General features: G+C 53.3%; 1 protein-coding gene and 1 long non-coding RNA gene across 3 annotated transcripts in view; one reads left to right on the plus strand and one right to left on the minus strand.

Annotated features, from left to right (window-relative positions):
* Positions 1-818: 818 nt before the first annotated feature.
* Positions 819-25,216, minus strand: part of KCNC1 (potassium voltage-gated channel subfamily C member 1) — a 127,495-nt gene continuing 103,097 nt past the window's right edge. The window contains exons 2-4 of one of the 2 annotated variants that reach the window (XM_029060047.2): positions 18,839-19,772; positions 4,705-4,893; positions 819-2,143 (exon numbers count right to left, since the gene is read on the minus strand). In XM_029060047.2, the coding sequence (XP_028915880.1) occupies positions 2,079-2,143; positions 4,705-4,893; positions 18,839-19,772 (1,188 nt within the window). In that variant the 3' untranslated portion in view covers positions 819-2,078. Of the gene's footprint in view, positions 4,894-18,838; positions 19,773-25,216 lie in introns of both variants that reach the window. The other variant, XM_029060046.2, reaches the window with a different exon arrangement.
* On the plus strand, positions 5,360-6,649 carry LOC103170429. Its single transcript, XR_486158.2, has 2 exons — positions 5,360-5,786; positions 6,414-6,649. It is a non-coding gene; the product is annotated as an uncharacterized LOC103170429 (long non-coding RNA).

A 25,216-nucleotide genomic window follows, 5' to 3' on the forward strand; every position in this document is an offset into this window, starting at 1 on the left:
CGATCCCAGTACTGTGATGGCAGAGAGGAGAAAGCTGGGAATAAATGGAGAAGCAGCGTGGCCGAGTGGAAAGGGCACGGGTCTGGGAGTAAGAAGGACCTAGGTTCTAATCTTGGCTCCGCCACTTGCCTGCTGTGTGACCTTGGGCAAGTCATTTAGCTTTTCTGGGCCTCAGTTACCTCATCTGTAAAATAGAAATGAAGACTGGGAGCCCCATGTGGGACAACCTGATTACCTTGTATCTACCTCAGCACTTAGAACAGTGCTTGGCACATAGTAAGCGCTTAACAAATACCATTAGTAGTAGTAGTAAATACCATCATTATTATTAAAGTTATTATTTTTCTCTGGGCCTCACTTCACTCATCTGTAAAATGGGGATGAGGATTGGGAGCCTCATGTGGGACATGGACTGGGTCCAACCTGATTAGCTTTTATCAACCCCAGCGTTTAGAACGGTGCCTGGGACACAGAAAGTGTTTAACAAGTACCATGGAAAAAACGCTCCTCCGGCACCGCCCTCTCTTCCTCCCCCCCACCCCCCACCCCACTACCCCGACCCGGTGCCACCTGAGTTGACTGTGACTGATTCTCGGAGTCCTCGGGGAAGCCCGGTGACACTTTCCTCGGACCGAGCGTGATAAATCTAAGCCTGGCCTGTTATCGGTCCCGCTTGGCATTTGCCCATCTGGATCGGAGGCCTCCCGCCCCGTTTCGGGACCGAGTCTGAAAGTTGCAAGATGCTGCTGTTCAAGCAGAAAGCCCAAAGAGAGAGCGGAAGACTTTTAAAAGGTAAGAAAAACTACATTCAACCAATCCACTAAAAATTCCAACTTTTATTCTGGAGGTCAAGGGAGGGAAAAGAAGGGATTGGTTTGACCTTTCCAGGGAAGGTCGGGCACCATCGGAAAGCTCTAGCTGTTGTGTTCCTCCTGTAAAGCGAACACGGGTGTGGGAAGTCTCATTCCGCCCCTGGAATTTTATAGCATTAAGACCAATGCCAAACTGCTGTCCTCCATTTCTGTTGGGAATGCTTCATTTATTCAAGATTCAGAAACATGTCTCGGGAAAAACCCCTGTTTACTTCCGGGGGGCGGGGGGAAAAAAATCTGCTTTAGACTATACAGCAGGCACTGAAACCATGTTACAAAATTTATTTCATGCTTGAATTGCTTTGCATAACATTGTGCATGCATTTTACTCCGAAGTTCTAAATTGCATACAATGCTGTTGTTGCTTAAACTTTGAGACAAGTTTATACTTGATTATTCTCCTGATTTTTTTTTTGTCCTATAAGTCCCAGTTTTAAAAGAACACTTTAAAAATCCATATCGAGTATTGAATACTTCGTGATGAAGGGTGTTCACGTTAGATCTATACACCGATAAAATACAGCAGAACCCGAGCTGGGAAATAAGCCTAGAGCAGCTCTTGTCAAGAGCCCAGAGAGAGAAGAACGGGGTGTTACAAGCATGCCAACAAAACCAGAGAGGAACAGAAAGGGTGGGTAAATTTACACAATTCTAGTTGGGCCCAAGTTCTGGATTTCCTTGTGTGATGAGTTATGAAAGCATGGTCAATATGACCATTGACTATCTGACTGCACTTTTGAAAACCATCACTCTCTATCTCGTATACAAAAGAGAAGCAATCCATAGCAAAGAAATTGTACAGATTTATAAATGCTTTACATTTCGGCTACACAACGTCTGTAAAAGTAAAGAGCTTTGAAAGAAAATATATAACTTTTGCTTTTTTCTCAAGTTAATCGTTACAATTGCAGGGTTTTTGTTGTTTTTTTCTGTTTACTTCATGCAAGTCATGCTACAGATCCCTCGCCCCTCCGCCCCCCTCCCCCCCTGCCCCAAACAGAAAAGAAAAAAGAAATCATCTACAGTTTGTTCCGTTTTGGCCGTAGAAAAAGCCTGCATCCTAGTACAACTCCAAAACCACGTTGAATCATCCTGAAAATCTGAATGGAGCGAGTTTACTTTGTCCAAATGAGGAGATCTTCTAAGCCTGGCACAGTTCCACCCCGGTGTTTATTAGCCATCAATGTCCAGTGCCATCTCGCCTTGTCAAGTCACTCTGACTGCCTCTGTTGGCATATACTTAGCAATGACAGGGCTTTCTTTGCAAAGATCTGCATGTAAAGAATACAATCAACACTTGAACTTCTTTCCTGCTCTTGCATATCACTCTCGGTATTTAGTTTCACGGGAAGGAGAAAAAAGTAGACTAGCTACATGCAGAGGCAGCCATATGCTTCTTCAATGGGATTATTAATTTTTTTTCCATGCAGTCACAGCCAGACTCAGAGTCCCATACTCTCTACTGGGTATCTGAGCGTTGCTTTCGACCTCTAACCGGTGCCCATGCAAAATTTGATCTTACTCTGATCGTCCACCCAAACTCCTGCAGGTGCCCTGTGGCTCAAAAATATCCCGAGAAAAGCGAGTCTTCGGTCGTCGGCAAGTTTCAGCGTCGACTGGACGCTAGCCCATCCCGTCAGTAGCCTAGTTAAGTGTCCACCGGTGGGAAGAGGCCCCACCGAAAGGACACCTCTACATCCCGATGCACTGTCTTGATTCCCCTAAACCGATACCATGCAAAGCATACGCAACCTCCCTGGCCCCCCACTTCAGAAGCCCCTCCCGGTGCCATCTCGGGCTTATTTAAGGATGTCCAGTGTCATCAGCGACACCAGGCTACCGAGAGACGAAACATCTTCAGACTTGGACACCCGGGTGGCACGTAACACAGCGTAGGCGGATTAGGAATAAAGCATTTTTAGACCATTCTCTGCTCCCGATCCATAGGCTCTAAAGCTATGCTCAGGTCCTAGGCGCTGAGCACTTCCCCTCCTTCGTCGGGGCTACTGTTTTGGTTCCTTGACTTTTCACAGCCTCCGTCTGGGAGGGAAATTCAGAGTTCGGCATTGGATCAGCAACAGAATGGGCTAGGGAGGAGATCCACTCTGAAGCCAGGTCATCGGCATGCACGGACATGCTTTCTGAAAGTAGTATCGCTTGCAACGCAGTTCCGGAGGACCTTAAAGCCGGGCAAATGAGAAAGGGAAGCAGCCGCTTCTACCCAGATGCGAAGCCCGTCGACAGGTGTCGAATGGCTCTCGGAATATTCTTTCGAGTGAGGGTGGCTTCCCATCTTCCTTTTTTTTAATCATTTTGAAGGGGGCGTTTTACACTTTGGACCACCGCGAGAGTCCGGGGACGACCAAAAGGCGTTGCTCTAGAGATACTACCAGTGTGCCGCCGGCACTTTTGGAAGAGGAAACATGCATCCTCTTCAGACATGCACGGAAGCAGCCCGGTGAGATGGTTCCGTCGCACAAACTAGGGATGGAACACCAAATGATAAGAAAGCGTCTCTCAGCATCGTCTGGTGGGTCAACAGTACTCTGCCGTGTGTTGCTCTCAAACTGGAAGGACCGTGTTGCATTCTCTCCGGGGTTCATGCTTCTGTTAACGGTGCAACTAAGGAGCGGGCGTTCCCTTCTCCCTGCCCAGCCGGTCACTAAGGGCCCCTCGTGATCCCCTAGGGTGCCTTCGCCATGCTCAACCCGCATGAAAATATCCCGGGCGCTTCTAATACGGAGCTCGGTAATACTTGGGTTACGTGGGCAGAACTTTTGCAGAGATACTTTCACACAAAAATGCTGGGGTCTGACTAGCTTTGAAGGAAGGAGCTTAGATAGCGGAATCTCTCACTCTAGTAGCTCAGGGACATTCTAAAATCATCCCTCCTAAGGGGATTCCCGCTGCAAACTCTTCACGTGGGTCTACTACTGAATGAAGTACGTGCGCGGAAACTCACGGAACACTCAAGCGAGTGGTGCGTTTCTCAGCTGAATCTACAGGGGCCATTCACACTGCCGGGCATAAAGATATCCGCATTTCTGCTCGCGGGCCTATCTCCCCTTCGAACCTCTGGATGAAAAATACCCGGCCTGCTTTTTTCTCCCTCTTCCTTCTCTTCCTCCATCTCCTCCCCAACACCTCCTCGCTCATCCTCCTTTCCTTTCTCTCTTTCCTTTTGTTCTTAAAAAGCTCAGCAACACTGAACGGAGCCTCACTTCTTCCTGGACCCCCAGAGTCCCCAAGCTACATCTGGGTCCTCGGAAACCGCAGCCATAATAGTGTTTCAGTTGTGAAAGATCTTTGATCTCCGGTGCTTCTCCCATTGTGGAAGAGACCACATCCTCCCCTTTGAAAAATCCCTCTGGGCTCTACCGGGAGTCAAACAGAGTGAAGAATCGCATCTTCCAGGCTGGACCTTCTCTGTCAGAGCGGGGTTGGTAACCGATCACCTTCCCAGCAGACAAAACTAAACTCCGCTAGGGTCGATCCGAGTCGACGCCCCTTTGGAAGGTGGCCAAGATCCTTCGTCGTGCTGGGTTTGGTTTTTTTAAAGTGCTGAACCGGAAGACCGAACTGCTGGTGTGCCTGAATTATGCAAGACTGTCTGGCTTCCCATTTAGAATAAAGTAAGGGAGAAACTCGACGGGGACTCACCGAACGATGCCCAACCCACCCGCCGCCCCCAGCCCTCCCCACAGCCCACCCCTGCTACGGCAGCCCTCCCCCTACCTGACCGGCACCGAGGCTTAGACAGAGAGCATTCGCCCCGCCCCAGCCCCTGAACTCTGGGTCCCTAGCTGGCCGATACAGGACCTCATGCACGTACCCTTTCTTATTCCTCCATCAGGCGGGCATGGATATTCCCCGGTTGATAAGAGGAAGCAGGGTCCGTATCTCTCCCGGGTGCCCGAGCGGGTAAAGGGAAGGCCCTCATCGGGCGTTAGGGCCTGGTCTATGTGTGGACAGTCTTCGTTGGCTAGCGCCGCCTTGGCCACCTCACCATTCAGTTTCGAATCTTCAAACATAGAAGCAGAAGGCTACTGAAACACTGAAAACCGTTTAGTTGGAGGAGTCGGGGTCGGGGGAGCTGGGGACGGGGGGAGGGGAAGTCCGGCTGGGAGGTGATGCTTCGGAGGCGGCGCGTCTATCCGAGACGCCGCGTGTCCCCCGCCGCGCCCTCAGAAACGAAAACAAGAGACGTGAATCAAAGGGAAAACCAAATGTTCTCGGGTTAGATAGACCGTAGCCACCTACTGTTACTTGGAGGAAGCTGGGCGGTTTGGTTTGCTCAAAGTTTTCAAAAAGATGAACCGGGTTCGGCGGTTTGCTCGCCGCAGGCCGAGGCCGAACCGAGATGCTCTGATCGTGACAGTAAATGGCACATGGATGGCGGGCCGCCGACAGACCTCCCGGCAGCGTGCGGGATCTTTAGAGAGGAAGCAGTCGGCGGATGGTTTCGGGTATCGACAACGCTCCGCCCGAGGGGCGGGTGGGGGGTTCCGCGGGGCTCTGGGGTCGTCATGGGAACTTACGCCGTCCATCCGCCTCAGAAACCGCCATTGAGATCTGATTCTATTCCTGTTGCAAGGGATGGCAGACATTTTTGACAGGCACAGGATAATGTATGGATGAGGGTGTGACAGCAGAATATGAATTGGGAAAAATTTCATTTTCTGGTGTCTCCTGCGGTGGATGTCACTTTCGCGATGCCAGCACAGAATGGTACATGGAGAAAGCGGAACAGCAGCCTAGGAATTGGGAGGAAGAACGACATTGGGACCCTCAAGTAACAAGTCATGAAAACCGCGTTACTTCTGACCATTTTCGTTCCTGGCCGCCCCCTTCCCGTGAGCGCGGGGAGAGAGCACTGGGGGTCTTGGGTCTCCTCGCTCGCCTTCAAGGGGAAACGTGAGTTTTCACCTCCCAGAAGGCAAATGGGTGTGTGTGGAGGGGGGCAGGGGAAATCTTGGGAATCCTACCAGAATACGATGGTGAATTCCAGAGGGGATATTTTACGTACCAAGTCACTCTCTGAGGAAAATCACTAGAGTACCCGTTTATTTCGTGTGGTAGGGTTCTGTTTTACAAGGGCCTAGGAGCAGGTCAGCCCCGGTGGGTCTTTATCTGGATGGAAAACCCCCCAAAGCCAACTCTAGTCTCTTTCCTCCAGCCCTGGCCTGCCTGGACTCTACCATCTTCCCCCGACCCCCCCACTCCCGGGACAGGTTATCTCACATGGTTCGGGTTGGACCACCGGCATTACCGGAATCCCATTCTTCTCTTCCTCCTCCTCGTGTATCCCAACCTGCCCCTTCACGGTTAAGAATCAGAACAAACTGGGGTGTCTTATTGGATAAGGATGAGCCAACTGGTCAGAGAAACCATTCGCTGCTTTAGTGTCAGCAGAATCATAGCATGTTGGACAAGAGAACGTTGAAGCGTTTCATTCCGGGTGGTAAATTTTAATCAAAGATTTCTTTCATGGAAAAAAAATTGGTAATTACATTTTTCCTCTTTTCTTTTTCTTCTTTCAAGAATGGGGGGGGCGGGGAAGTGATGGATACAATTTTCCCCTCATAATGGACTCTCTCTTGAAATCCACCCTCCCCCCGTTTTTCCTGGAGAAAGGATCTCTTCCAATGAACACATCGTATAACTACAAAGAGGCAGAGGCAGTCGAAACAGAAATGGACCAATCAGGTTTATTAATAAAGCAAATCCAAAAATTCCCAGATAATTTTGGATATTAAAAAAAAATCTATTGTACAAGATCTTAAAGCTTTCACTTACAACGTGTTTCTCGACAATTCATGTGGGTTTCACCCCTATTTACTCTGAACAAGTAGACCTAGTTACCAAGGTAACTGTGACATCACGTGGTACTGGTGCTTAGGGTCTCTGAGAAACAGAGTAACTCCTTCTAGCATGGCGCACGCACACACACGTACCTACACAAGCACATGCACACACACGTGCGTACACATTCACACACGCGGGATCGCGCACTACGCTTCGGCTATTTCCGTCGCTGCCCTGGAGACTGAGCTCTTCCTTGCTTCCCGAGCTTCCTCAGAAAAAAACCATTGGGGAGGCCGAGCCCTGGCCCGCCTGCCTGCCTACCTGGCCCCACTGCCCCTCGGGGGGATCCACCCTCCCGGCCCCGGGTGGTCGGCACCCCTCTTGGGCCGCAAGGGCGAAGGAGGCTGCCGTGAGGACGGAGGGAGCAGGAGAAAGGAGAAGCCGGGCTGCCTTTTTCCCCACTCCACCGTTTGGGTCAGAACGGCCGGCAAGCTGAATTCCTTCCAGGGGTCAAAAATACTCAGCGTCCATGGTGTGTATGTGTCTGTGTGTGTGTGTGTGTCTGTGTATGTGTGAATACACTGAGGGGCTTCTCCCTCCCAGGCCTGTGTCCCTCTCACGTCTCTCTTGCCTAAGGCTGCTCCATCATGTGGGCAGGCAAGGCCCTTCTCCAGCTCTAAGGGGTCTCTGGCAGAAGAATCTCCCCGAATGGGGCAGGGACTGCTCACGTAGGCAATGCCCCAACCAAGAAGTTGCTTACACTGCCACAAGAAGTCAGGGGAAAGAGTGAATGGGAGGGTGTGGAGAGTGGTGGTCTCTACAGGGGGCTCCGCCCCTGGGTTCCCTCCACTCCCCGAATCCAGGAGTCCTCCCGGAGCCCCGGGTCATCTCTGAGGCCTCAGAACCGGCCAGGTGCCAGAGGCAGCCATGAGATCAGGAAACATCCAGCCCGGAGAAGTTCTGCTGCTGGGACGGTGGCCGGAAGGGGTGGGGAGGGAGGCTTCCTGGAGAGGGGTCCTCCCCTCATTTCTGCTATTGGAGGAAGGGGCTATCCTGAAATGGGCCATCAGCCTCCGCACAGCCCCTACTCCACAGGCTGTGGCTACCTCCTAGATTGGGAGCCCCAGATCAGGTAGGGACAGGGGCCAATCTGATTATTCTAAGCTACCCCAGCGCCTGGCTCAGTGCTTGGCACATAATGAGCATTTGTTACTATTAGTATCATTATTACTATCATTATTATTACCGCTGATACTCAATTGGCAATTATACGCATTCATATCTCGATGCCTCGGGGCTTGGCCTATGCTAGCGGGAAAGGTTATGTAAAGATCTCTAGGTGGAGAGCAAATGGAGCCCCTTGAGGTTTATTTTCTAAGCCCGTCAGCTTCTTGCTTACTCGGGGGAAATCTAAGCCCTTGGCCAGTTGCAGGTGGGCAGTGTTGGGGTGGGTGACCACTGGTGGGCATGTGGGAGAAAGAGAGACCCGATGACTGGTCTGAGCTCCCTTGGCTGAGTGAGACTTCTTCGAGTTGTCTACGAGGCGGGAAGGGGCGGAAGCAAAGGTTTTCTCACTCGGTTTAGTGAGGGATTCATCGCTTGATGTACTGACAATATCCTCCTCAGCCATTCCTCCCGGCAAAGATTCGGACCCGTGACCTTTGGGCATTTGCTAGTCCTCCAACCCTTGACCCCACAGCAATCATGCATGTATCTTTAAATTATATATTATAAATTACTTATTTATATTAACGTCTGTCTCCCCCCTACACTGCAAGCTCAACGAGGGCCAGAAATGCGTCGGCTAATTCTATTGTGCTGTACTCTCCCAAGCGCTTAGTACAGTGCTCTGCACATAGTAAGTGCTCAGTAAATACCACTGATTGATGAATTAAGACCTCCAGTCACCTCGACTCCTCGGGTCAGTTCCGGAGGATCAATCGACCCTTCAAGACTTCTCTGAAGAGATGGTTGTCAGGATGCAGGAAGGGCAGGGGCGTTAACCGACCCCCGATGAGGCCCACGGCCTCATGGGGGCCTCAGACCAAAGCAGCTGGGGTCTCTCCCCAGGAGGCTGGGGCTGGGCGGGATCCACAGATGCCACATCACCCCCTGGTACCCATTGCGCGGCCGCTGAAACTGGGTACTGCCCACGAGAAAGGCTGGGGTTGAGGCACTGGCCAGAATCTCATGCTAATTTCAGCAATGGTTATTAGTCCACAGACACTGGGGTGGAACCACCCTCCCTGCCCCAAGACTTGCCAACAGCTTCCACTCTCTCCTGGCAGGGTTTGGGCTCGAACCGGTGGCCCTAGCCCTCCTTCCTTCCACCCCTCTCATCGCCCAGCCCAGGGGCCACTAGCCTCTCCAGACGGGCTCCTTATGGGTGGTCACTCATGCCCCCTTGTAATGGTCCAAAGGGAACCTTTTCGACCATGCAGACATTCCCTAAAGGGACTACCTAAATGCTGACTTTGCCAACTTCCTTCATTTAGGCCTCTGGAGGCTCGAGGAGCGCTTAGTACAGTGCTCTGCACATAGTAAGCACTCAATAATACGATTGAATGGTACAAACATACTGCTTTCTTTCTAGTCTTCACACCTGACAGGAAAAGCAGCAGGCCAGGGAGACCACGCTGAACCAGGGGCTGCCCCAGTCCACAGTGGAGGCTTCTGGGAACCGAAGCCCAGGGATGTTCCAGACTGGTCCTACGGCATGGGAGCCGTTGGGATGCCAGAAAGGGGATCGGGCCATCGAACACTCGCTCTGGCACACCAAGCCAGCGGTTTGCGCATCCGTTCCGTCGTCCGGGGGCCCAGAGTGATCAGGCTGCGAAATGGCGTCTGGCTTGGACGGCAGCCTGTGCTGAATGTGGTTTAGTGTCCTCAGGCTTGGAGTGTTGCTCCCCAAAGGGTCTGCTTGGAGTTGGTTTCCCAGGGAAAGTGCTCATGTGCTACAATATTCCGTGGCAGATATGCATTATTATTTATGTCTGGTAGAAAAATTTCATTCCCAGGAAAAAAACACCAGCGACCAAATAGCATTTCAGGGGGATGACACCCCAGAGAGGGTTGGAGGTGCCCGTCGGATACCCGCTGCGGCCTGGAACCGTGTTCTGCCGAACCCCTTTAGCTCGGCCCGGAACAGGGATGGGTTACTGGGAGGGGACTCCCAGTTCGACTCCTCATAAAACTGTAGTTTTTACTCACACCAGCAAAGACCTTCCTTCTAGACCCGATTCTGATCCCAGCTCTGCCTCTGGCCCTCTGGATGACTTTGGGCAAGTCACTATACCTCTCTGGCCCAGTTTCCTCATCTGTAAAATGGGGATAATGACACCTCCCTCTCCCTATTTCCCGGGGATGTTGAGAGGATGAAATATGAAAATTGATGGGAAAGTGCTTTGGAAGAATAAAAATGTTCTACAAAGCACAGTACATTATCATTATTTCTACTTTGCCCATCTGTACCTTAGTTTCCTCATTCGTAAAGTGGGGATAATACTGTTTTCTTCTCCCTATGCCTCAGGTGGGATCGTGAGGATACAATGAGATAAGTGATGTGAAAGGGCTTTGGAAAATCTAAAAAAGTGCTCGACAGAAAACCAAGTTATTATTGTTCTTTTCCAGAAAGAACTTAAAGACTGGAGGGGTGGGGTGGGGATGGTGGGGGGGACCTTGTGATTTTCCGGATCCCGTTGGTTTCTCTTTTCAACCTTCCTGCTACTCAGATGCAAGTCAGGCCGAATGAGCAGGAACCCCTTTCCCCTCTCCCCTTCTCCCTCACATCCCGGCACCACTGGAATTTCTACTCCGCTTCTCTGGCCGATAGCAGATTTGCCCCCTTCAGCCCCTTGCCTCGCCTCCCCACCGAGGGTGGCTGTGGGTGTATGAATCCTTCCCGTTGTTTCCAAATACAGACCCAGCTCCAGGGGTGGGGAGTGCCCCCCAAGAGGAAGATCAGCGGATCCCCAGTCCTGCAGGTCTTTTTAAAAAATGTTTGCCAAGGCTCTGATTTTCTGCCCAGGGCCTGCCTGCCTGCGCGCCTCCCCTCTCCCCTGGCCTCCGTGTTTCCCTTCCTACGCTTCCTGTCTGCTTCTTGGATCGTTCTTTCAGACCGATGGCACGTTGGCTCCCTCCCTGGCACACCACGCCCTGGGAAGCCCGGTCCCCTTGGGCGATCCGTCTGGGATCTTTCGTGCCGCTGACAGGCCTAGGACGGTCGGCTGGTGGACACGGCTGCTTTACCCACAGGCCTCTTGGGAAGTGGGCAGCAGAAACCAGTGACAGATGGATCCGAGTAAGACCTCGGATCTGCTACTACTATTGCCTGCTGCTGCTGCTGCTGCTATGCGGCTCTTAAATTCCTGAGCAATACTGTTTGCCCGCTTCGGTCCCCAACCCCGCATCAGGCTGAGAGTTGGCAAGAAGGCCCTTAAAGGGCCAGAGCGATCGGGACTGGCAGTTGCCAACCTGACCCATCCCGGAACCCAGGAATCAATCCTACACTGGCATCCCGGATTGGGCTGAGGAAGTCAGGGCCGGGGTTTGGTGGCAGTCTTCTTGGGCTATCCAGAGCACACCCGACATGATGCGTGGCGGGGGATACGGAAGAGCATCGAGAAAATACGATGACCAAAGATGGTGAAATGAAAGAAATAATGGTGAGTCTTAAGAGGATGGATTCCAGGCTTTGGAAATGAGCTGGGATGAAACTGCACGGGACTCATCATTTTTTTTAAAAAAACTTTAGAGCAATGGAAAGGGTCGAGAGGAAGGATCCAGTCAAAGTGTCCCGCTGGGAGCGGTGAGAATTAATCGCTAACCATGCAGATGATCGCAACAAACAGCCGGAGGTCGGGCGGCTTGATTGGCCGCGTGGGTACTTACTCGTTGCATTAATACCTTGCATCAGGTTAGTGTCACAACCTCAATGAAGTTACACTTAGTTCTTTTGTCTGGGAATTTCCTTGCTGTTTGGCATTTTAAGATTTGTATTGTGACCTCCTCTGCTGCCCCAATTGGGAGTTCAGGCTGATGGGGTTGGAGGGAAAAACTTCACAGAATAAAATGAGATAGTCTGTAACATATACAAGTCGCAAGCAACATACGTTCATCACAAGTCAATGAAAACAAAACAGAAGGGAAGCGAGAGAGAGAAAGAGAGAGAGACGATTAGAGGGAAAGAGAAGAAAAAGAGAATGTGAACAACATATAAAAGAACATTCATTTCTAGTCCTCAGAGCCAATCTTTTGAAGAACCTTGGAGCTGGATTACTTTCTGCAGGTTAAGGAGCTTCACAAAATCTGATTACCAACGTGTAGTTCTCTCAAGTTAAGGTTTCTTGGGAGAGGTGAATTTTCTACCGGGCACAGAATACTGACTGATCTCCAGAGCATCAACAGACTCCGAACTAGCAACGGTCTCCGCCTTGGTTCCGAACCGCGGACACTTCGGCACCGAGAATGTGTGGTTTCCTGAGGGCCCAACCTACCTCTTAACCTATACTCACCACTGTACGGGGGGGCTGGGTCCCTCCAGAAAGAGCCGCCTCCCAAAAAAAGGAACTCCGTGGCATCCGAGAGCGACGGTTGGCCAACCCCGTCCCGCCCCTCTTCGGGGGCATGGATCCACGGAGGCCCGCCTGCCCGACCGCCCAGGGATGGCTTGACCAGGGCCGGCCCCCGGAAGGGACCCCTTCTCCCGGGAGCACCCCCAGATCGAGGGGACCTGGGGAGCCGGGAGAGCCTCGGGCCTGGCCGCTTTGGGAAAAGCTTCCCCCCGCATCTGAGGTACTTGCTGCCCCTTTGAGGGGTTAAAGGGTGGTGTCCCCCAGCTCGCGAGCAATGGGGAGGGGGCCTGCACTAACACTGCTCAGCGGCCTCCCTCCCTCCCACGCGACTGCCGCTTGTTGATGCCTTTCTCCGATATGAGTCTAAAGAGCACAACACCAACACCCACGCGAGGGAGAAAGAATACACAGGACTCGTGAGCACTGACACAGACAGATGAAGAGGACGAAAGGAGTGGGCCTAGGCTATCGGCAGAGCTCTTGCTTGTCTTTGGTTTCTGCTTCCGGGCTGCCGGCAGGCCGCCATTTTTAAGCTCCACCAGCCAGAAGGAGCTGGTCGGGAATCTACTCTCTGAGGGAAGCCGGAGCTCCTCTCTGCCTGAAACGGACATCGGCTCGGTCCCCGGGAGCGGATGGTCAGATCCCTCCGATGGGCAGGGAGGGTTTGCTTTAAGAAGGATTCCGTGGCCCGTGTGAGGGGTGACCGACCGTCAGGGGAGCGACTGTCGGGGTAGAGTGTCTCTGGGTGCCAGAGATGTTGCTTCTGGGGTCTGAGAAGCAGCTTGGCCTAAAGAAGCAGTGTGGCCTAGTGGAGAGAGCCTGGGCCTGGCAGCCAGGAGGACCTGAGTTCTAATCCTGGCTCTGCCACGTGTCAGGAGTGTGACCACGCGCAAGTCACTTCACTTCTCTGGGCCTCAGTTCCCTCATCTGTAAAATGAGGATTAAGACTGAGAGAGCCCCAGAGTGGGAATTGGACTGCGTCCAACCTGATTAGCCTGTCTCTACCCCACTGCTTAGAACGGTGCCTGGCACATAGTAAGCGCTTAACAGATACCAATGATAAAAAAAAAACAGCCAGAGTCCCTCTCCGAGGAGAGCCAGGCTACTTTATGGACCTCTGACTTGCGGTGCTGGAGTTCCCGCCGCACCACCGCCGAAGCAGCATGGCGCTGTGGATAGAGCGCTGCCTGGGAGTCAGAAGGTCATGGGTTCTAATCTCGGCTCTGCCACTTGCCTTAACCTCTCTGGGCCTCAGTTACCTAATCCATAAAACGGGGATTAAGATTGCGAGCCCCACTTGGGATGGGGACTGTATCCAACCTGAATAGGTTGTAGCTACCCCAGCGCTTAGAACAGTGCTTGACACATAGTAAGTGCTTAACAAATACCATTATTATTACAATTGTTATTGCTGAGGGCCACAGGCCTCCTGGGACCAAGACCACTCCCGGTGTTCTCACCGACAAGTAGGTGGAAACGGCCAAATGATAATGACGGCTTTTGTTAAGTGCTTACTACGTGACAGACACTGTACTAAATGCTGGGCACTGTAAAGTGCCGATGCTCCTGAGGAGTGTCCGAGGGGAAGCTTGGAGGCCGGTGGGAGTGTCCTCGGCGGCTGGACGCACCCAGGGCCAAGAGCGCCAATTGGGGTTAGAATGTTATCTGACAACCGAGGCCAGTTTGGGGGCTAGAAACGGGTACCCTGTGGCCACTCACTCCCCCTTTCTGAGATCACCAGCACGCTACCCAGAGCGGGGGCTTGCCCAGTGCGGTTCTGCCCGGGTACCTTGAGTGCCCACCGATCCTCAATGGAGAGGGTGGGGACCCGGAAATCTGCCCTAGGGTTTGAGGGCCGTTGCCACCAGATAAAGGCCAAGGCTACCTATCTTTCCCAGCTGTTCTGCCCTTCTATTCTGCTCACGGAGCCGGGGCGGGGGCCGTGAGAGGGTGGGCATTCACCCTGGGCACTGACACCTCCGTCCGCAGACCCTGCAAATTGCCCCGCTCTCACAGGTTTTCTCATTCACCGTGTGGTTGCCAGCAGATGAGGGTGTTCTGAAACTCAGTGGGCCTCCAGGGTGGGAGAATTGATTTGGAGACTTGAAAGATGGTGTTTTGTCTGCTAACAGTCTAGGATTCTTCCCCATTGGGTGAATGCAAGTAGCTGAGCCTGGATCTACTGCACTGGTGTCCAGTCTCTGGGGAAACGTGACCCAGAGGGGGCTGAGGGGGGAAGCAAATGGAAACGGGAGTGCAGCTGTGTTTGGCATTTTTCAAAATGAAGGTTAAAAAGCGTCGTCCCCCCCACCCCCCCAGCGCCTGACCAGGGGCTTGAAAAATACTAACGGGAGAACTTCCCTCGACTGCAATACCGTGAACACGTACTTGGCCATACTTCTCCTTTTCAACCAGATCTATAAAATACCCTTTCTCAGCAACGTCGACACACCTTGGGGGAAAGTTTCCCTCTTCTGAAAACGTCTATGTCAGAAAATTCTGTGCTTGTCTTAATGCCGGGCTGCTGGTGTTTGATATTTGAAGAGAACGCCGCTTGTGCTTCTGCTAAGCTGTTGCTTTTCTAACTTCCTTCCTTCCTTGCTGTGCCCGACAGCAGGAGCCCCCCGGGGAGACTGGCTGGGGGGGGGAGGAGTTGGAGGGGCAGAGAGATGGACGCCGACCCCTTCCGGGCATCCGAGCCTCAGAGCTCCCACTCAGCCTCCGGTCTGACCCTCCCGCTTTGGCCCGTTTTCAACTTTCACCTCTCTTCTCCTCCGGATTGTCCTTTTGCTAACTGATCCCTTCCTTCCCTTCCTCCCCAGGCACTGCAGCGCTGAAGGTGCCCGAGAGCTACCGATTCAGCAGCTTCCTGGTGCCACTGAGGCTGGGGGTTGGGGAAGGGAAGAAGCGGTCAGAGCCAGACCCCGTCTCCCCACCTGAGAGCCCTCTCTCCCCCCATCCCGTTGTGCTCCAGGATCACCCTCCTCCTCCTGCAGTGGCCCTTAGGTCTCTCGCTGTCTCTGCCTCTGTCCCTCTCTCACCTTCCCACCTCGCCCTCTCCCATGTCAGAAAATAGAGGAAGCACCAAGCGGATGAGAAGCAGTAAAGCTGAGGGGTGGCACCCCAGGGTGTTCCACGAAGGCGCGTGGTGCCTCTGCCATCGGTCTCCTCGAGGGGGAAGGCCCAGTCCGGAGAAGAACGGCCGCCTGCTCTCTCAGTCCCCCGGCTTAGAGACTGGCCCCTGTTCTGGTCCAGCCCATGGGATGGCTGATTCTGTGGCCTCCCCCAAAGCTGGGCCAGGACCGCTTCGGCCAGCTTGGGCTTGGGCTCATCCATCTGGGGTGGGCCCACAATCCGATCCGTCTCCGGAAGCAGGGAGCGACTAGGCCCCGGTCACGGTGGCGTTTGCTCGGGTGGATGCCCAAAGCCACCACGGTGAGGACGGGAACGAGGTCTGTGTCTCTACCCTGTGAGGCGGCCAAGTTTGGACAGGGTGGGAACTACGTGCTCGCCGCTAGCAATGCTGATAGCAAATGCCGCTTCCGATGATCTGACGCAGCCCCCGGCCCTGGCGCACAGAGGGAGTGGTGTTTTCTCGAGGGCGGCAGATCCCAACCAGGGAGGTTTGATGACAGCACCACAAATACCCTCTCTTCAGGGGCTCCCCGCCTCCAGCTTAAGTCACCTGAGGGGCTGCTACTGACACTTTCATGGGGCAAGGGGCAGTAAGGGGAGGGTCAAGGGGGCTCCCGGCCTGAGCGGGGCCTGTAGACAGTCCAGAACCTCGGGGACTTTCCAAGTCAGAGACACTGCCTCGGTGGGGAACCTCCCGCCACACACATGCTGCTGCTGACCCTCAGCCCTTCTGTTCCAGCCCTGTGACCGGTAACAAGTTGTGGGGAGAGGAAACCCAGTCCTCGGCAAAATCCAGCCGGCCCCAGGCTCCCCGTTTCCTAGACCCTCCGCGCCCCCTCAGCCAATGACCGCTGACAGGTCATTCGGGGCATTCACCCTGGAATAACTAACGAGTGATGAACGAGGTGAACATTCGATGAGGGGGTCTCGGGACGCTCACGTAGCTAACGCCAGAATTAACCGTGTGGCTCGAAGGCTGAAAAGGCAAGGAGAGACTCCTCCCAGAGGGCTGGTAGTCAGAGAGAGCAGCAATGTCCAGTCTGACCGTCACAGGGCTGGAGAGCCTGTGGCCTCACCCGCCCAGCTAAGTTGCCGTCTCAGCCTCCGGCGGCACATAGCTAAGTGACCCCTGCGGGGCACCGGGGTTCCTTTCCTCCTGGTCCCAGCCTGGGCCCGCCAGCTTTCCCCAAAGGGCTTCTTTGGGCTGCCAGTGTAACCTCCTTGCCGGGAGGCCGCTACACCGCCAGCAATTACAGTTGGAAGCCGGTTGCGAATAGAAACGGGAGGTTCCAAATTGCTTATCGTGGAACTGTAAAAGGGATTCTCTAGGGCCGCTGGTGAGATTATAGGTGTAGCGGAAGGAGGCTCTAGGCGCTGGTTTGCATCCGAGGGCTCCTCCTCTGGCCCCACCGGGGAAGATTGCTTTCCCCGTTCTCTCACCCACTCCAGGCCTCGGTCCAGACGGGGTACCGAGAGGAACCCGCCCTCCCCTTGCCTCACTCAGGGGGCACCCCCCTCTTCCCGTCCCCCCCCCCCCCCCCCGGGGAGCTGAATCTGCAGCCACCCAAGGACCTCAAGCTGAGGCGGGCATTTGAAACCACCGGTCCCGGAACAGCTGTGACTTCCTAGATACCTCCACCCGACCGGCCCTGGGCCCCTGCCTCAGGCCCCGGCCCCCCGATCCTGGCTCCGGGCGGGAAGAGGAAGGGATCCTCCCCAACCCCGGGGCGTCTTTCCGAGGCAGCGACATGCATGACTGTGGAATGGAGCGAGCGAGCGGACCTCCGGCGGAGAGGAGGAAGCGTCGGGAGGAACGAGGATGGACACACACGGCCGTCAGAGGCGGAGGCGACTCATTCTGAAAGCTCTCCCCCAGCTGAACGCTAGCCGCCCCCCACGCCCGGTGACCTGCTCCGCCCGACACGCTGATACTGTGGGAAGGACGTGGGGCCGGGGGTGGGGGGGACTGTGGGAAGGGGGAGCTTGTTGGGGGGTTTTTCTAAGAGAAACTGCACACCGAACCACTCCGCTGCAGCCGGAATCCACCTGCTCAAACCAGTGGCGGCCCCCTCATCCTTCCCCCTTCTCATCGTCGATCAGCTTCAGCGTGGTTCTTGGCTTGGAAATGACTATTTCCATAGAATGAATGGATGGTGTTCCACGGGTAGAGGTAGATTATGGGGTTTCCATCTTCGGATCAGAGCCCCGTAACTTTATGTGCTATATGTGGAATCTCATAAAACTGAGACAGTCCCATAACTAACCACTAGCCATGGGATATGAGAATATATTCCACGGTGACTAGTATTCGTCCCCCCCACAAACAGAATTCGCAGGAAATCGATTTTACCCGGGGTCGGGTTCTGCACCCAGTAGCCGATGTGAGCGTCACCGGGCGCGAGGTCGGCCTTCGGAGCCGTTCGGGGTTGGGGGTTGGAGGGTGGGGGGCGGGGGGTGGGCGGGGAAGGGGATCCATCTACCCGCGACTGTGGGCCCCGTTTGGTCTTCTCCCCGGTCCGCCTTAACTACGCGCAGGTCAAAAGGACTCTAGACCGTTAACTCAGCCCTCTCAAAGAAGCAGATACACTTAAGCTACTGTAGTCTGGAAATGCTCATCACTATAAACGCTAAACTCTAGTAGAGTAATAGTAGTAGTAATATAGAATGGTTTGGCTTGCATGCTCTGGAGTCAAACGCCTTACGTCTAGAATGATCTCCTAGTGTGTAGTCTGTGCTGTGGCTTCGGGAATCAGAGCGCTAGTTCTACGGGCCGAGGCTCATCCGCACGACACGGGCGGCCGGGTGGCCGACGTGGGAGAGCGGGGTCCACCCCCCGCGACCATCCTCTGAGCGCACGCCCGGTTCCTGCCCATTTAAACCGCCGGGAGGCCCGGCCGGAAGCGCCCGAAGAACAACGGCAAAAAGCAATTTTAAAAAACCAAACAAACCCCGGCCGTTCTGGGGGCCGAGCCCGTTTTGTCAATAACCTGGGTCCCGGAGACTCCCCGGGTCCCACCCCGGCCGGCGAGCCGCCCCTTCCCGGAGCCCTCCGAGATGCGGCGACAGTCCCCGGGGCCGCGACCGCCCGGCTGCGGGGGCTCCGGTGGGGGCCCCCCGCCCCCGACCGCCCCGCCCCGGCTAGGTGTCGTTTCTCTTCCGAACCTCTTTGAGGCGTGCCCTCCCCTTAGCCGGGGCATAAAACGAGGGCTCCTAGAGCGGGCTCTCGTCCTCAATTTCGGCTGCTAGCCTGCCCTGCTGCGGTGGCCCCTTGCGAGCCAGGCTTCACACATCGCGGGCCGTGTGTGGCGGTGGAGGGGGCGGGGGGTGGGGAGGGGGCTCGTATGGATCAATGTGCCACCCACTGCCCCGAGAAAGCAGTCGGACCGCATCCGGAATCGCTCCTAGGGGTGAAGGTCAAGGGTCAGATGGACATTCCTCTAAGAGGTTTCCTACCTGCTCTGTTCATTTCTAAAATCTCTTCCTGGGCGAGCGGGCATGTGTCACTCTGAGTACTGTGGTGCGGAGAGTTTAGGACCGATTTACAGTAATTGGGGGATCCCAGCTGCGGAGGTCTCGGGATGTGCTTCTTTTTTTTCTTTGGTAGCTTCTGCTTAGCCATGGCTAAGGAGTAATACATCCCGAAATTGTTCACAATGACGGGGACAGGCATGGCGATGGTCAGCACCCCGGCCAGAGCGCAGAGGGCCCCCACCAGCATCCCCGACCACGTCTGAGGGTACATGTCTCCGTAGCCCAGGGTGGTCATGGTGACCACGGCCCACCAGAAGCCGATGGGGATGTTTTTAAAGTGAGTGTGCTCGCTGGCACTGGGGTCGTTGGGTTTAGCACCTATCCTCTCGGCATAGTAGATCATCGTGGCGAAGATTAAGACCCCCAGGGCCAAGAAAATGATGAGCAGCAAGAATTCATTCGTGCTGGCCCGGAGGGTGTGTCCCAGGACCCGCAAGCCTACAAAATGGCGGGTCAGCTTGAAGATGCGCAGGATTCGCACGAACCGGACGACTCTCAGGAAGCCCAGGACGTCTTTAGCGGCTTTGGAAGACAGGCCACTGAGTCCCACCTCCAGGTAGAAAGGCAGAATGGCCACAAAGTCGATGATGTTCAGAGAGTTCTTAATAAACTCCACCTTGTTGGGGCAGAAAACGATGCGCATCAGGAACTCGAACGTAAACCAGACCACGCAGACCCCTTCGATATAGGTCAGGAAGGCCTCTGTCTCTGCTTCCCGGTAGTGGCGTACCTGGGTCCCGTTTCTAATGATCTCGATCTCCGTTTTGTTCACGATGGGGTTAAAGCGCTCATGGGTCTCGAGGCAGAAGGTGGTGATGGAGACCAGAATGAAGAAGAGGGAGGCAAAAGCCACATACTGCATAGAGAGAAATAGAGAAGAAGCGTTAACCCCGGAGGATCCCCCGCCGTGGCGACCTCTTCTGAGAAACCCCGACCGCCCGGGCCTGGCACCCCGTCGGTGAGTCGGGACGGCTCGGCGGCCCGGGGGGGAGGGATGAGAGGGCGGAGGACGCAGGAGGGACCTCGGGCGCTTCGGCCGGGCCGCCCCGGGACCGCTCCCGTTCGCCCACGCCCTCCTCGCTTACGGCTGGAGCTAAGGAAGTTGCCCGCGGGTCCCTGCCGGAGACGGGGACTGAGGTGGGGAAGGCAGGGGGGCCTTCGGAGGTCCGACAGGCACCCCCCGGGCGACCGCCTCACTTGCATCTTCCCTCCCTCGCTCTCTCGGCCTGGGATTGGACCATCCCTAGCCCAGCGTTTACTACGGGGCTCGTCACGTGGCAAGCTCTTCACGAACGCCACCTTTAAGATCATCATTTCCCCTTCCGATCTAAGGGATGCTTTTTTTTAATGGTATCTGTTAAGCGCTCACTCTATGCCAGGCACTGTTCTAAACCCCGGGTTAGATTCAAGCTAATCAGGTTGGACACAGTCCGTGTCCCGCACTCCTCCCAAAATGGGCTTTCCCATCCTGCCCTCCCGCCCCCAGATGGAATTACCCCCAACGAGCAGGGCTCGGGCATCCCTGGGGAATGAGCTGGCCGGTTCTGAGGCCGTCGCCCTGGGGTAAGGTAATCTTTGGCCGGGGTGGTGCCCATCTAAAGGAGGACACCCAGGCCTCCCCATCTAGTCTCGTGTCCTGTAGGTAGGTAGATGGGTCAAACTTCAACTGTCACCCTCCCCCACGGGCAGAATTTCCCTTCATTCTTTCATTCAGTGGTATCTCTTGAGCGCTCACTGTGTGCAGACCACTGTACTGAGCTCATGGGAGAGGACAATGTAAGAATAAGAAACAGTCTTCGCCAGCAACGAGCTGAGCAGTGCTCTGGAGCATGGTTGGCACACCATTCCTCTTTGGGTCAAGATGGACCAGGTGGAAAATGTGACCCTCTGGAGAAGCAGCATGGTATAGTGGATAGAACACGAGCCTGGGAGGCAGAAGGTCAGGGGTTCTAATCCTAGCTCAGCCCACTTGTCTGCTGTATGACCTTGGGTAAGTCATTTCCCTTCCTCTGTGCCTCACTTACCTCATCTATAAAATGGGGATTGAGACTGTGAACCCTACGTGGGACTGGGTCCGTGTCCAACCCGATTTGTCTGTATCCACCCCAGCACTTAGTAAGCACTTAATGAATACCATAATAATAATTATTAGGATTATTGTCAGAAGTCACCATACACAGAAATCGATGCTCAACTGAAGCCGACCTTGTCACCGCACCCACTATCCGCCGCATAACGTGTCTGGACGGCAGTCCGCAAAGACTCAAAGCAGGCCAAGAAGCAGAAGCAGCGGGGCTTAAGTGCCGACTTGGTGTCAAACACTATTCTAAGCGCCGGAATAGTACAAGTTACTACTACATGAGAAGCAGCGTGGCTTAGTGGATAGAGCACGGGAGTGAGAAGGACTTGGGTTCTAATCCCGGCTCCACCACACGCCTGCCGTGTGACCTAGGGCAAGTCATATCTCTTCTCTGGGCCTTAGTTACCTCATCTTTAAAATAGGAATTAAGAGTCTGAGCCCCATGTAAGACAGAGACTGTGTCCGACCTGATTAACTTGTAACTATACCAGCGCTTGCCACATAGTAAGTGTTTAACAAGTACCTTAATCGTTAATTATTATTATTACTGAAAGCTCTCCAAGGGCAGGGGCCATGTCTTTCACTTCTATAAAACGCTCCTCAGACTGCTAGTACGGTGCTCTGCACACAAGGGCTGTCCTAGCAGTAAGTAGTATCTATTGAGCGACTTCTGTGGGCTAAGCTACGAGCTTGGGAGCGTACGACAGAGGAAGAAAGCGGCGGATATTGTCTGAATGACCGGGATTATTGAGGGAAAATTGGGTTTTATGCCCGGACCTCCCTGATTATCCCAATAATCCAATTCAGGGTGTTGCAGACCTGGCCTTGCATTCCAGTTCTTTTCACCTGAGCCTGCTTAGTCACATCTCTAAAAGTGGAAAAGTGGAGGTAGGGAGAGGCTTGGCAATTTGCTCAAGATACCCACATAACCAGAAATAGATTCAAGCCTGCCAGAAAGCATGCCCACTCTTAAAATGGACTCGTTTGCTATTTTTGGAACGTCCTTAAGTTAGGAAACTCTGCTTCTCCAAATAATTTCTCTACTTTAAAATAGGCTCTTGAAAAGCTAGAAAAGCTGGTTTACATTTCCAAATCCTTCTTTTAGTCAAGAAAACACTGCCTATTTTCAGAGGAATGTCCAGTTGAGAGGGCCGGGATTGAAAAAGAAAAATGATTTCAACCAAGAGAACTTCAAAATGTAAATCAATTCGAATGGACTGCATTATTGGTGAGCAGGACTGAAATCTCATTAGAGACCAGCCATTCAAAATGCAGTCCATTCCAGTGGGAAATTCTTTTGAAAGCAGGCTTAATTGTTTTTGTGGCACATCTGGAAGACACACTTGGCTTTTAGCACATCTCCTCCAAGACGCCTTCCCCAAGTCCTCATTTCCTCCTTCTGTGTCACCCTCACACTTGGATTTTCTCCCTTTAAACACCCCTCCCTCAGCCCCACTTATGAAGCTGGAAGCCCCCGTTAAAAGAGATCTTGACAGCGGTGAGTTTGTTTCGCTTCCTCTGGACCGTAAGCTCGTCGTGGCCAGGGAACGTATCCACCAACTCTTTATATTATACTCTCCCAAGCGCTTAATACAGTAAGTGCTCAGTAGGTACAATCGATTGATTATAATAATAGTTGTAACAATAATAATAATATATGCTAAGCACTGTACTCATCACCGAGGTAGATACAAAATAATCACTTTCCCTAGGGGCTTCACAGCCCAAATAAGAGGGAGAACAGGTATTGAATCCCCATTTGGACGACTAGGGAACTGAGGCATAGAGAAGTGAAGTGACTCGCCTAAGGTCACACAGCAGACAAGCGGCGGAGCCGAGATTAGAACCCGGGTCCTCTGACTTCCAGGCCCGTGCTCTTTCCTTTAGGCCACCCTGCTTCTCCAAGACAGAAGCACTATGCACCTTCCCTGCCCTCCAGGAGTTTACGATCTAACGGGAGAGACAGATCATAAGACTTTACCAATAGTGGGAGTAGCAGGAAGGACAAGGAGAGACCAAGTGGTTGCACAAATAATCCATCAAGAATCATGATCTTCTCACAAGAGCGGCTCAGCGGGGAATATCTGTTGCACTTCTGCTGGTCGCTTCCAACCCGGTTTCCTCCAAGAGCAGTTTGGGTCCAACTGGGGCAACCACTGAGGTAAACTGTTCTGAAGAGAGGTGCTCAGAGAAAGCACCTCTTCCACTTTCCCTTTGACCTGCTCAGAAGCGGGGGAGCTGCCACACTGTTTCTTTCAAATGCCTCCAGTAATAGTAATTTTAACTGTGGTATTCGTCAAGCGCTTACTACGTACCAAGTACTGTTGGAAGCGCTGGGGTAGATTCAAGTTAATCAGGTTAGATCCGGTCCCTGCCCCCCCCCCCCGGACTCATAGTCTAAGGGGGCAACTGTTGAATCCCCATTTTACTGACGAGGAATCTGAGGCCTAGAGAAATGAAGTGACTTGCCCAAGGTCACACAGCAGGCAGTTGGTGCACCCGGGGTTGTCAGAACCCGGGTCCTCTGACTCTGAGGCCTGTACTCTTTCCACTACGCCACACTGCTTTTCGTCAGTTACAGGAATGGAAAGCAACGTTTCCATTTTTCAGGGAAAGGGGCCGGAATCTCCCCTTCCAAGAAAGGGCTGCCTTGGGAGAAAGGGTCTTTGGCTGCCACAGGCAGGAGGGATGTTGAACCCGAAGAGGATCCAGCAGGAAGCCTTAGATCTGGAACGGAGTCCTGAGAGTGTGTGGAAATGCTTTCTCTGGAGAAGTGGAAGAACAGAACGGAATACTGATCGTCTGGAAGGTGAGCAGGGGGATTGACCCGATGACCTCTCGCAATCCTTTCCATGTCACGAAACCCTGATCAGTAGAATTCGGTGAGCACAGCCCTGCCATTCAAGGACCGTAAGCCCGTCGAACGGCAGGGACCGTCTCTATCTGTTGCCGACTTGTTCATTCCAAGCGCTCAGTACAGTGCTCTGCACATAGTAAGCGCTCAATAAATACTATTGAATGAACGAAAGGGCAGAGGCTTGGAAATCAAAGCCCTCTCCACTCTGCTGCTCTACCAGTTAACCGAACATCTTATTTTAATGGTATTTGTTAAGCTCTTAGTGTGCGCTGCCGACCGTATGAAGCGCCGAGCTAATTAGGTTGGACACGGTCCATGTCCCCCGTGGGGCTCACAGTCTTCATCCCCATTTTACAAATGAGGTAACTGAGGCACAGAGAAGTGAAGTGACTTGTCCAAGGTCGCACAGCAGACCAGTGGCGGAGCTGGGATTAGTAGAGAAGCAGAATGGCACGGGCTTGGGAGTCAGAGGTCGTGGATTCTAATCCCGGCTCTGCCACTTGTCAGGTCTGGGACTCTGGCAAGTCACTTAACTTCTCTGTGCCTCAGTTACCTCATCTGTAAAATGGGGATGAGGACTGTGAGTCCCGCATGGGACAACCTGATTACCCTGTATCTACTCCAGCGCTTAGAACAGTCCTTGGCACATACTAAGTCAGTGGAAAGAGCCCGGGCTTGGGAGTCAGAGGTCATGAGTTCGAATCCCGGCTCTGCCACTTGTCAGCTGTGTGACTGTGGGCAAGTCACTTCACTTCTCTGTGCCTCAGTGACCTCATCTGTAAAATGGGGATTTAACTGTGAGCCTCACGTGGGACAACCTGATTACCCTGAATCTACCCCAGTGCTTAGAACAGTGCTCGGCACATAGTAAGCGCTTAACAAATACCGACATTATTATTATTATTATTAATAATAACAAATATCATCATCATCGTCATCAACCCAGGTCTTTCTGACTCTCAGGCTTGGGTTCTATGCACTTGATCAGGCTGCTTCTATCCCCTGAATGACAGGGGTTACTTATTATCATTTATATTATTTTTACCACCATTATTATTATCACTGTTTTATTTGTTACGTGTTTACTATGTGTCAAGCACTGTTCTAAGCTCTGGAGTAGAGTCAAATTAATCAGGTTGGACACAGTCACTGTCCCAACTGGGGCTCACAGTCTAAGCGGGAGGGACAACAGGTATTGCATTCCCATTTCACAAATGAGGAAACTGAGGCACAGAGAAGTTAAGCGACTTGTCCAAGCTCACACAGGAGGCAAGTGTTTAGAATCCAGGTCCTTTGAGTCCCAGGTCCATGCTCTTTCCACTAGGCCACACTGTTTCTAGTGTAACCTGACTAAGTCCCACTT

This window comes from Ornithorhynchus anatinus, chromosome 3 (assembly GCF_004115215.2).
Source record: "Ornithorhynchus anatinus isolate Pmale09 chromosome 3, mOrnAna1.pri.v4, whole genome shotgun sequence".
Taxonomy (NCBI): domain Eukaryota; kingdom Metazoa; phylum Chordata; class Mammalia; order Monotremata; family Ornithorhynchidae; genus Ornithorhynchus; species Ornithorhynchus anatinus.